Source organism: Brassica napus, chromosome A8 (genome assembly GCF_020379485.1).
Source record: "Brassica napus cultivar Da-Ae chromosome A8, Da-Ae, whole genome shotgun sequence".
In the NCBI taxonomy this organism is placed as follows: Eukaryota; Viridiplantae; Streptophyta; class Magnoliopsida; order Brassicales; family Brassicaceae; genus Brassica; species Brassica napus.
Genome location: NC_063441.1, coordinates 15,127,729 through 15,139,821, shown reverse-complemented (window position 1 = coordinate 15,139,821; position 12,093 = coordinate 15,127,729). Strand labels below are relative to the sequence as shown.

The following is a 12,093-nucleotide window of genomic DNA, read 5'->3' as shown; positions in this document are numbered from 1 at the left end:
ATGAGTAGGAATAAAATTTTAGGAATGATGGTTCCTTGTCAAAATTAATGAGGAATATATTTGTTCTATAATTCTCTACGAACAAAGGAATGAAACGGAATGAAAAGGAAAATCCATTCCTCATGAATGGTAAAAAATTTAAGAAATATTAATGAACATAGTGTTCCTCTTCGTTCCCTTGGTCACCAGTCACACCCGTAGTATACACAACTACGTACAAAGGGATGAAGATGAAACGAAGATTTAAATAATTGAAGAATCTTATATACTCTATCCGTTTCATTTTAATTTTTGTTTTAAAATTTGACACACAAAATAAACATTTAAGTTTACATATTTATAAGTGATGTTAGGAGTTTTCAAGGCTCCTAAGACAAATGTTGTAGTATAGAAGATTGTCGAACCAGTTCTGAGGGATATCAAAGCACCGAGAATGCAAGTACTCACTTAATCTAAGTGCAACCAATGATTTAAATGGGTTTTAAACTACTACTAAACTAGAAAGCAATAACAAAATGATACTTTCTTGACTAAGGGAAAAGAGAACTCATGGGCATAGGGATTAGACCTTGGGTGATCAAGTATCGAACTAAGGATGGCAAATAATCAATCAAACTATCAACCTTAAGCCTAGACACAATTCTAAGTAAGCTCTATGTCTAGATGAATGCTCATTTGCTAACATATCTCAAACATCAAATGTCTTTGGTTGAATAATATGAAAGCAATCATTACTAACGAGTCTATTAGCTATCTTAGCATCTTTAACAACAAATGTCTTTGGCAAAGTATACTAAAAGCCTAGGAGAGTTGTCTCGGGCATTTCATCGAACACCTTTCGGGTGAGAAATGCCTAAGGATCAACAACTGAGTGGCCAACTCAGAAGATGCATTATGATTACTCTACTAGCAAGGAAATATGAATGATCTACACTAAAACATCCTAGCTCTAACCTAATCACCCTTAATCTCCCTAACCCATGAATTCCAAAGGTGATTACTCACTAATCTCCATGATTCCTCTTAAACCCATATTGGATTTCAGATTAATCATGTAAAGAAATAGATAAGAAATCAACACAAACACAAGAACATAACAAATCAAAACCCAAGAGATGAACTTCTCAAGAGAGTTCTTGTGTATTTCTCAATAGATCAAAAGATAAAAGATAATCTGCCTCTGGTGGCTACAAAAGATGTTTAAAACATAGGTTTTAAAAATGTAAAACGTGCATAATGAAATGACCAAAAGGCCCTTGAGAAATCATAAGTTCGAGTGAAATTGAGACGCGCAGCGACCTCGGCTCGTCGCTCCGACAAGTCGCTCCAGGCTTCGGGAGCGACCTCGCTGGGTCGCTGCGAGAGGTCGCTCCGAGAGCGATTTCTTGTCTCCGGGAACCAAGATGGCGAGCGATTTCTCCCTGTCGCTCTGGACAGGTCGCTCCAAGCTTCGGGAGCGACCTCGCTGGGTCGCTGCGAGAGGTCGCTCCGAGAGCGAGTTGTGTGTCTCCGGACATGAAAACGCGAGCGACTTTGTGCAGTCGCTCCAACGGGTCGCTCTGGATTGGGAGCGACCTTGGTAGGTCGCTCTGAGAGGTCGCTCCAGGGTCATCTAAGACTGTTCGGAGTAATGAGAACGCGAGCGACTTCATGGCGTCGCTTTAGGAAGGTCGCTCTGAGAAGTGGGACACAGCGACTTCGTGATGTCGCTCCGGGAGGTCGCTCCCATGCTCGGTTCGTCCAATGGTCACCTTTTCACCTCTTTTGAGCTCCAAATAACCTCATGTGGTACTCCAGTACCTAATAGAGACTCATGTATGCAAAATGCAACCTAAACATGTCTGAATCCTAATCTATATGATGAAAATGCTCAAGGATGAATGGATAAAACAATGCAAATATGCAAGATATCAACTCCCCCAAACTTGTTCTTTTACTTGTCCACAAGTGAACTTTCTAGAACTCATAGGGAGAGAGGTTGAAGGAGGGAGCACATAGCCAAAAGAAACACAACTAGCACACTCTCTTATTACACTCTAGCTTCTCTAGGTCTATCTTAACTCTTTTTGTTCTTACACTCATCATCAAGCATCCACACATTCAAATCAACCAACTCTCACATTCATTAAGCACAAAACATCAGGTGAATTCTTGCAAATGGTCAGTTGGTCCAAGTCATTTGGTTGGGTAAGGGAAGGCTTTTATTCAAGTGATTCAAGAGGTTCAAAACATATGATCTTTAAGGTGGTTTACTCTCAAAACAAGTAGCCTTGACATTGCACATAATATATCTAAGAAATGGACCAACTCATGCATACAATGCTCAATCTCCATTGTTCTACCCTTTTCTCAAACATACAAATCACACAATCATTTCCCAATGTCAAACCCAACTCACATCTCTCACCAAAAGATCCTAAGAACTTTAACTCCTTCTCTTTGAAATCTACAAGGGATTTTTTCACAACCTCAAAACATTTCTTAGCTCTTAACAACTTTGCTAGCCCCCTTTTCTTTCTTTTTCTCTTTTTTTTCGTTTTTCTTTTTCTCTTTTTTTTTTTTTTTTTAGGCTGGGGGCCAAAACTTTTCAAAACTTGAGCTAGAGGCTTCTATACTGGTCCCAATAAAACAATTCACTTAAGCACAAAGAGTCTATTCTTTTCCTTTTTCATTTCTCCCAAATCATAATCACAACACTCACCCCCACCTATAGCTAGACAATAGAGTGTCCAATCTAGCAAGAATGAAGATCAAGCATTGTCGTTCCCGATACTCTCAACATTATGCACATGTAAGACTTTCCGAAAAAGGCCTCACTCATCAAACAATGAAAGCTTAAAAGGAGGAAAAGGTTTTGGGAGTGGTCTACCACTAGAGTTTGTCAAAAAAGATTGGTATAAAAGATGTGACAACTCAAGTGTGTATAGCCATGACTCAGTACACAAGGGACCATGAGCAAGAAGCATTAAGTTCGTTCAGTTCAAATAAGGTTGTAGTTGGCTTCAAAGACTGAGTTTCAGCAATCAACAAGTTTCAGGAAGAGTTTTCAAGGCTCGAAACATACAAGTCTTTTTGAGAGGTGCAAAAGCTAGTCAAGTGCAACGTAGTGTTCTTTTCAAGGCATTCAAAATCATTGCTCCCAATGCAAGTGAATGCAACCTATATGCTCTAGACTCTCCTGAAAATGCAAATGATGCAAACTAAATGATTTTTTTTTTTTTTTTTTTTTATCTATGCAAATAGGTATGCCATGCATGACTCAATGAAACAACATCAAAGCAAACATGATCAAATACTTGGTACCTCCCCCAAACTTGAGTTACACAGTCTCTGTGTCGTCAAGTAGAGAGAGATACCGAAAAGAAGACTAATATGCAAAAATGAAATGGTATATACAAGGGAGTGTGGTGGTTTACCTTCTATGGGGAATGAGTAGAGGGAGATGCTCCCTCCTCGTCGTCCTCAGGTGGTAACTCTTCAAGATGCTCATCAGCAGGAGTGACCATCTCTTCAATGTAGAAGGCTTGCCCGAACACAGTTGGTTTCCTCATTTTCTCCTTGATGTCAAAGTGGAGGATGTTCTCTTTACCCAAATGGAGATCAATCGTGCCTTCCTTCACATTAACAATAGCTCCTGCTGTAGCTAAGAATGGCCTTCCTAGAATCAATGGGTCTTGAGCCTCCTCACCCATCTCAAGCACCACAAAATCTGTAGGTATCTCATACCTTCCAATCTTCACAGGGAGGTCCTCTAAGATGCCCACAGGGTACTTCACTGAACGATCAGCTAACACCAGAGAGAGTCTACACTTCTTGTACTGAGTGAATCCAAGCTTCTTTGCAACAGACAAAGGCATCAAGCTGACACTAGCTCCCAAATCGCAGAGACTTTTCTCAAATACCATAGGTCCAAGAGCACAAGGTAGTGTGAAGCTTCCTGGATCCTCTAATTTCTCTGGAACATCAAGCCTCTGGATGATGGCATTGCACTCATGGGTAAGAATCATCATGCCTTCCATCTCCTTCTTCTTTGCAGCTACAACATCTTTCAGGAAATTGTTGTATTGAGGAATCAACATGAAAGCATCGATGATGGGCATTGCAACCTGAGCTTCACTCATTTGCTTCTCAAACAGAGCTTTGTACTTCTCTAGCAGCTGCTTCTTGAATCTACCAGGGAATGGAAGTTTGGGTTCATAGGGAGGAGGAACAAAAGAACTTTCACTTGCTGGAGTAACAACTTCACCATCCTTTACTGTCTTCTTCTCTTCCACAACCTTTCCTTTACCTTTGGCTTCCACTATCTTCTCCAAGATCTCGTCATTGATCTTCTCATCAACAATCACCACTTCATCATCTATGTTGATGGCAACCCCCTCACCTAATTTCTCAGCATCCTTGGTGAGGGTTCTAGGAGGTAACTGCTTACCACTCCTAAGGGTGATAGCTTTGGCCTCCTTGGAATTTTGGTCAGACTTTCCAGGTAGAGATCCTTGCTGGCGATTCTGGTGAGTGTTCATGGAAGCAAATTGATTCTCTAAATTCCTGACTGTAGAAGCAAGGTGTGAAAATTTGTTGTTGAGCTCATTGTAGCTCCCATCAATCTTGGAATGAAGGTTCTTCAACTCATAACCAACTTGCTTCTCACTTCTAGTCTGAGACTCCAAGATTTGTTTCAGTAAGGTATCAGTGCTGCTCTCTTGAGGAGCAGAGGAACCAGACGAGGGATTTTGCTGAGGCTGATAGCTGCCTTGCTGGTTGTTTCTTGGCGGATAGCCACTCTGCTGGTTGTTGGGATAGGATTTCTGTTGGTAGTTGTTGTACTGAAAATTGGGCTCCTTTTTGTACCAGCTACCATTGTTGTTGATGAAACACAACTCCTCTTGACCTTCCAAACCCTCAACCTCATTGACAGCAAGTGGATCTTCCTGCTTGGAGTTACCAACAAACTTCAGCTGCTCTTGGGTGGCTTTTTCAGCAATGAGAAGGTCGATCTTATCCTGTAGAGCTTTCAACTCCTTCCTCGTTTGCTTATCCTCAGTTCTACTGCTTCTGTCGTGGTCTCCACTGTAGACTGCATCACTCTTAACCATGTTGTCAACCAGCTCCTCTGCATCCTCCTCAGTTCTCCCCAAGAAGAACCCATTACTAGCTGTATCCAGTCTGGCCCTGTACTTAGGGAGAGCACCACGGTAGAATGTGCTCAGCAAGCTCTCCTTAGAGAAACCATGGTGTGGGCATTGAGCTTGGTAGCCCTTGAATCTCTCCCAGGCTTCACTGAAACCTTCCAAGCCCTTCTGTTGAAAGCTGGAGATCTCGTTTCTCAGCTTAGCAGTTCTTGAAGTAGAGAAGAACTTCTCCAAGAATGCTTTCTTGCAGTCATCCCAAGTGGTGATGGAATCGCTGGGTAGAGACTTCTCCCACTGGCGTGCCTTATCCCCCAAGGAGAAAGGGAATAGCTTGAGCTTTAAGGCATCTTCGGACACACCATTGGTTTTTGACAACCCACAGTAGCTGTCGAACCTGTCCAAGTGATCAAATGGATCCTCTAGAGCCAAGCCATGATACTTGTTGTTCTCGATCACATTGAGGAGTCCTGATTTGATCTCAAAGTTGTTGGCTGCCACAGCGGGTGCTCGTATTCCCAATCTATGACCATGAATGTTGGGGCGGTCGTAAGTGCCAATGGGTCGAGCTGCTCGCTGTTGGTTTTGAGGTATGTCTCCCATATCAGTACTCAATCTCTGCAAGTGAGCCTGTTGCTCTTCTTCTCTTCTATTTCTAGCACACTCTCTCTCTAAAGCTCTGATGTCTGCAGCTATTGGAACTAGGTTTGATGGACCCCTGCTCCTCAAGTTCATACACCTGTAGATTAAAGGGAGGTGAAGAAAGAGAATCAGTAACAAAAGAAAATAAAAATGACTTAGTCTCAAGCAAGTGACTAAATCTCAATGTTCAAATCTACTCAGAATTTGGCAACGGCGCCAATTTGATGTTAGGAGTTTTCAAGGCTCCTAAGACAAATGTTGTAGTATAGAAGATTGTCGAACCAGTTCTGAGGGATATCAAAGCACCGAGAATGCAAGTACTCACTTAATCTAAGTGCAACCAATGATTTAAATGGGTTTTAAACTACTACTAAACTAGAAAGCAATAACAGAATGATACTTTCTTGACTATGGGAAAAGAGAACTCATGGGCATAGGGATTAGACCTTGGGTGATCAAGTATCGAACTAAGGATGGCAAATAATCAATCAAACTATCAACCTTAAGCCTAGACACAATTCTAAGCAAGCTCTATGTCTAGATGAATGCTCATTTGCTAACATATCTCAAACATCAAATGTCTTTGGTTGAATAATATGAAAGCAATCATTACTAACGAGTCTATTAGCTATCTTAGCATCTTTAACAACAAATGTCTTTGGCAAAGTATACTAAAAGCCTAGGAGAGTTGTCTCGGGCATTTCATCGAACACCTTTCGGGTGAGAAATGCCTAAGGATCAACAACTGAGTGGCCAACTCAGAAGATGCATTATGATTACTCTACTAGCAAGGAAATATGAATGATCTACACTAAAACATCCTAGCTCTAACCTAATCACCCTTAATCTCCCTAACCCATGAATTCCAAAGGTGATTACTCACTAATCTCCATGATTCCTCTTAAACCCATATTGGATTTCAGATTAATCATGTAAAGAAATAGATAAGAAATCAACACAAACACAAGAACATAACAAATCAAAACCCAAGAGATGAACTTCTCAAGAGAGTTCTTGTGTATTTCTCAATAGATCAAAAGATAAAAGATAATCTGCCTCTGGTGGCTACAAAAGATGTTTAAAACATAGGTTTTAGAAATGTAAAACGTGCATAATGAAATGACCAAAAGGCCCTTGAGAAATCATAAGTTCGAGTGAAATTGAGACGCGCAGCGACCTCGGCTCGTCGCTCCGACAAGTCGCTCCAGGCTTCGGGAGCGACCTCGCTGGGTCGCTGCGAGAGGTCGCTCCGAGAGCGATTTCTTGTCTCTGGGAACCAAGATGGCGAGCGATTTCTCCCTGTCGCTCTGGACAGGTCGCTCCAAGCTTCGGGAGCGACCTCGCTGGGTCGCTGCGAGAGGTCGCTCCGAGAGCGAGTTGTGTGTCTCCGGACATGAAAACGCGAGCGACTTTGTGCAGTCGCTCCAACGGGTCGCTCTGGATCGGGAGCGACCTTGGTAGGTCGCTCTGAGAGGTCGCTCCAGGGTCATCTAAGACTGTTCGGAGTAATGAGAACGCGAGCGACTTCATGGCGTCGCTTTAGGAAGGTCGCTCTGAGAAGTGGGACACAGCGACTTCGTGATGTCGCTCCGGGAGGTCGCTCCCATGCTCGGTTCGTCCAATGGTCACCTTTTCACCTCTTTTGAGCTCCAAATAACCTCATGTGGTACTCCAGTACCTAATAGAGACTCATGTATGCAAAATGCAACCTAAACATGTCTGAATCCTAATCTATATGATGAAAATGCTCAAGGATGAATGGATAAAACAATGCAAATATGCAAGATATCAATAAGTAAAAACATCATTACCAATATATCTAATCACATTTTAACCAATAGAAAAATAAATTGAAATATAAAATCAATAAATTTTACATTGAAATTATAAAACTACACTTATTTTGAAACGAGAATTTTATTCTACAAGAACAATTAAATTGAAACGGAAGGAATATGACATAACTATTATTTTATTTAGTTTAGAAGTAGTTTATAAGTTTTTCATCTTAACTATATTTGTAAATTTTGTATATATCTTAAATTTCTATGCCGATTCCCTTGCTAAAAAGTCGGAGTACGAAATTACTTGTTTCCCATATAAATCATAACTAGTCTTTAGCAACAAATCATCTCTGAAACCTACTAATTAATAACACTATGACTTGGTGTTTATGGACTTTAATCGACAAAAAAAAGCTGAATAGAGAGAGATTATACAATAACATAATGGAAAACTCCTTTAGAACTTTGGCCTTGAGTTTGATCGGAGCAAGCAAGCATAATTAAAAGAAACTCATTACAAACCCTTTTTCCATTTGGTTACAAAGATTCAAGGCATTACTCCGGTCCTCCGGCTGATTTTTCAGGTACGAGCCGAGGCAGCTGTCATTCCCATGAATAGTTAGAGACTCTCTTAATTACTAAAGATGGCCTAATGATATCTTTTTCATAACAGTAGCTGGTTAAGTTTGGATTTCATGTATATATTTTATGGAATCTTTACCATAAGCTATATATACTAAGACCAATTGGGGGCATGCACCACCGTCGCCTCGGTAATGTCCTCATCAAATATATGTACAAGCAATTTTCTTTTTGATAAGTATGTACACAAGCAATTGTCTTATTATGAATTCATGTCATATTGTCATGTAATGTTCATGTTCACATACCACCAAATCATACAAGGCTATTAAATATCAAATACGCATGCAAAATAAATTTTGTAAGCCACACCTCGTCTTCACATAGCTCCCCCCCTGGTCGCGTATGTCATCCAAAAGCTACATATGGGCAATACTTATATATGTTTTCGCCAGAAAATCAAGTTATGTTTAAGATGACATTAAACATTAAGTCGGTTTGGCCGAGTGGTTTAGGCGTGTGCCTGCTAAGTACATGGGGTTTCCCCGCGAGAGTTCGAATCTCTCAGGCGACGTTTCTTTTTTATATTTTCTCATAGTTTTTAAATATATAGGGCTTTTTGGATATTTAATCGGACGGTAGAAAGGCAAGCAAAACCTAAAGCTTATATGAATTCAAACCGTTGGATTGTTATATTTAACAAGATCCGTACGATCAGAAACTACGAAAATCGAGCCGTCGAATATAATCCAGAAAAATTAAAATTTCAAAAAAAACATGTTAGAGAGAGATGCTGTGGAAGAAGAAGAAGATGAACAAAAACTGAAACTGTTTGCCTTTTAATTCCTTTTCGTCATCGTCATTGTTCGAGAGCTAATTTCTCCCATCTCTCTCTCTCTCAAAGCTTATCTCTTTATCAAAATTCAAAGTCTCGTCTGAGCTCTTAACAGCCCCCGAATCTGTTCTTTTTCATTTTTTTTCGCGCTCCGTCGCGGGATACGGATCTGAGTTTTTCTCTCTGTGTTTCCTTTGAGCTAATTTGTGATAATTTCTCGGTCGGGGGAGAATAGAAAAGGAAATTTTTTTTCTGGGTTCCTTGGAAAGTTTTAAGATTTGAAAATTTTCAGATGGGTGAAGGCGGCGGCGGCGGCGGCGGAGGAGGAGATTTCCCGCCAAAAAAGGACGGTGAATCTGATGATTCTTGTTTCCCGGCGAAGAAGGAAGCAACGCAACTCGACTTCACTGGTGGTTCCGATGAACATTATTCAGAGTCTCATACCGTCGTCACTCCCTCTGTTACTCCACCGGTGACGACGACGCCGTCGCGGCTTCATCCGGTGGCACGACCGGCTTTACCAGTGGTGACGTCACAATCACAATCACAAATCCTTAACGCGCCAATCAGCCTTCCGTAAGTCTTTTTTTCAATTGCTTCGATAAGTGTTGACTCTTTTTTTTTGTGAAGAAAAATTCAAACTTTTTGGTGAAAAATGGTTTAAATCTTCAAAAACCTTTTGAAGTAATTGGTGAAACGAGTTTAATTGAATCTTTCTTAGAACCACACAAGTTTTTGAATTTTTCAAATATTTCTTTTTTTGAGCAGAAAGCCACCGGAATCTCCAGAATCTAGAGCAAGGCCTATAGTGGAAGGTAGAGATGGAACTCCTCAGAAGAAGAAGCACTGCAACTGCAAACTCTCACGCTGCTTGAAACTGTAATAAGCATTTATCAAATCTTTGTTATGCTCTTGTTTATTTATGGATTATTGCTTCTTAGACATGTTAGTTATGATTATTTAGACTACACAAGCTATTGCATATTCATATATTTTCCTTTTTCAGCTGCACTTCTTGGAACGTTTAGATAATCAACTTTTTTTTTTTTTTTCTGTTGTTAGTTATGGGTTTTGTGCATTAACAGTTTCTGATTCGGCTTTAGTTTAACACCTCCATAATCTTTGACTCTGATACATCCAGGTACTGTGAGTGCTTTGCGGCCGGAACGTACTGTGATGGTTGTAACTGTCTCAACTGTTTCAACAATGTTGATAACGAACCCGCAAGACGAGATGCTGTGGAAGCAACTCTGGACCGGAATCCAAATGCATTCAGACCCAAAATCGCTAGCAGTCCGCATGGTGTGAGGGATAAAAGGGTACTCAAGCTCTTTAAGGCTTACTCAACGTTACTGATTTAAAAAACAATTACATTTTTCAGTTGTTAGAAGACTTAAACCTGTTGAGATTTGTCTTTTTTGCAGGAGGAGATTGTGTTGTTAGGGAAACATAACAAAGGATGCCACTGCAAGAAATCAGGATGCCTTAAGAAGTATTGTGAGTGTTTCCAAGCAAACGTTCTTTGTTCAGAGAACTGTAGATGTTTAGGTTGCAAAAACTTTGAGGGAAGTGAAGAGAGACAAGCTTTGTTTCATGGTGAACATGCCAACAACATGGCTTATCTCCAGCAAGCAGCAAATGCAGCCATTACTGGAGCTGTTGGTTCTTCCGGCTTTGCTCCTTTCCCAGCACCTAAGAGAAGGAAGGGTCAAGATATTTCTTTCAAAAAAGCGACCAATGATTCGTCTATGCATAGACTTGGCCAGTTTCAACAGGTTCACAACTTCCCAAACTAGTCTTACATGCGTTTTGGTATCCATTGCTTGGTGAATTGAAATCTTGTTAATGGTATAATTAGGCAAGTAATGGAAGAACTAGTGGCCCAACCTCAACTACATCTCCGGCAAATGTTTCTAGGGCTGGTGGCAATTCATCAGCTCCATCAAAGTTTGTATATAGGTGAAGTTTCTGGTGTTCAGTGTTCAAAAGTTATATAGTTGATCCAAATAGCTGCATAAAACTGACTTGTATGGTGTATTTTATTTGTAGGTCTCTCTTAGCAGAGATAATCCAACCGCAAGATGTGAAAGCACTTTGCTCAGTTTTGGTCGCTGTAGCTGGAGAAACAACAAAGACATTAACAGGTGAAACTTTGAGTGAAAAAACTCTTATTGCTGAGGTTTTAGCTCTATGTGTATTATTCGTTGATCTCCCTTTGAATGTTTCTTAGATAGAAGAAATGAAACAGAGAAACGGGTTGAAGATCAAACAGAAACATCTTTAGCTTCTTATAACTCACAAGGCAATAAAACTGATGGAAATCAAGCTGATGGTTCTAAAGGAAATCCGCTATCTCCAGCAACTTTGGCTTTGATGTGTGATGAACAAGAAAGTCTCTTCATGGTAGCAGCAGCTGAACCTAATGGTTCAATGGACCCTGGTGACCGCAGAACAAACTCACAGGGGCAGTCAGAGATTTACGCAGAGAAGGAGAGAGTGGTGTTAACCAAGTTCAGAGATTGCCTTACTCGACTTATCTCTTACGCAGATTTCAAAGGTACAGTTGCTTCTGTTACTTCAGAACAAAACGCATAGAAGAAGCTCTCTTCTCTAAAGTTAGTTAAGTTTTGTTTGTTTTGCAGAATCAAAGTGTTCATATTTAGCTAGAAGCCATATACAGTCACCCTCAACAGCGCCAACGGAGACTGTGAAAACCGAGAATGGGATTCAGCAAAGACCACCAGTTGTAAATGGAGCTTCACTAACCACTACTCAACCTGCACTCAACAAACCGCAGCCGCTGCAGCCGACGAACACAACAGATACCTCAAGCAGTCATCATCCTCATAAACCTCCAGCGTTACCGGAGAATAAAGATCTCTGAGTCAAATAAAGTGTATTCTACGTAGGACAACAATAAGTTACCAGAGAGAACATAAACAACATGGTGAAATCCGCCTCACCACCGCCACATTGGCAGGTGAATTAGAGAGTAATAGACACACGTTTTCGCTCTTTCTTTTCTCTTCCTTTTCTTCTTAAGTCTACTCTCCAAAGCCCCTGGCTGGTGTAGATTTTGCAGAGCTTTGTTTCTTTACTTCACAGAGTTTTATATTACTAGTTA

The 12,093-nt window shown here is 40.6% G+C and overlaps 1 protein-coding gene and 2 non-coding genes across 3 annotated transcripts; all 3 read left to right on the top strand.

The window, feature by feature from the left end:
• The first annotated feature begins 5,223 nt into the window (after positions 1-5,223).
• On the top strand, positions 5,224-5,330 carry LOC125577537. Its single transcript, XR_007315945.1, has one exon. It is a non-coding gene; the product is annotated as a small nucleolar RNA R71 (small nucleolar RNA).
• A 3,296-nt stretch (positions 5,331-8,626) lies between these two features.
• TRNAS-GCU lies at positions 8,627-8,708 on the top strand. Its single transcript has one exon. It is a non-coding gene; the product is annotated as a tRNA-Ser (tRNA).
• Positions 8,709-8,932: 224 nt separating this feature from the next.
• On the top strand, positions 8,933-12,083 carry LOC106361184 (protein tesmin/TSO1-like CXC 5). Its single transcript, XM_013800896.3, has 8 exons — positions 8,933-9,545; positions 9,738-9,848; positions 10,111-10,288; positions 10,394-10,744; positions 10,828-10,928; positions 11,019-11,113; positions 11,200-11,526; positions 11,612-12,083. Exons 1-8 carry the CDS (start codon positions 9,262-9,264, stop codon positions 11,851-11,853), a joined length of 1,689 nt encoding a protein of 562 aa, XP_013656350.2. The 5' UTR covers positions 8,933-9,261; the 3' UTR covers positions 11,854-12,083.
• The last annotated feature ends 10 nt before the right edge of the window (positions 12,084-12,093 follow it).

Excerpts from the sequence above, each read along its gene's own strand:
- LOC106361184 (XM_013800896.3), top strand. The coding sequence starts at position 9,262 with ATGGGTGAAGGCGGCGGCGGCGGCGGCGGAGGAGGAGATTTCCCGCCA. Across the intron at positions 9,546-9,737 it reads AACGCGCCAATCAGCCTTCC|AAAGCCACCGGAATCTCCAG; the intron begins GTAAGTCTTTTT and ends TTTTTTGAGCAG. Across the intron at positions 10,289-10,393 it reads ATGGTGTGAGGGATAAAAGG|GAGGAGATTGTGTTGTTAGG; the intron begins GTACTCAAGCTC and ends TCTTTTTTGCAG.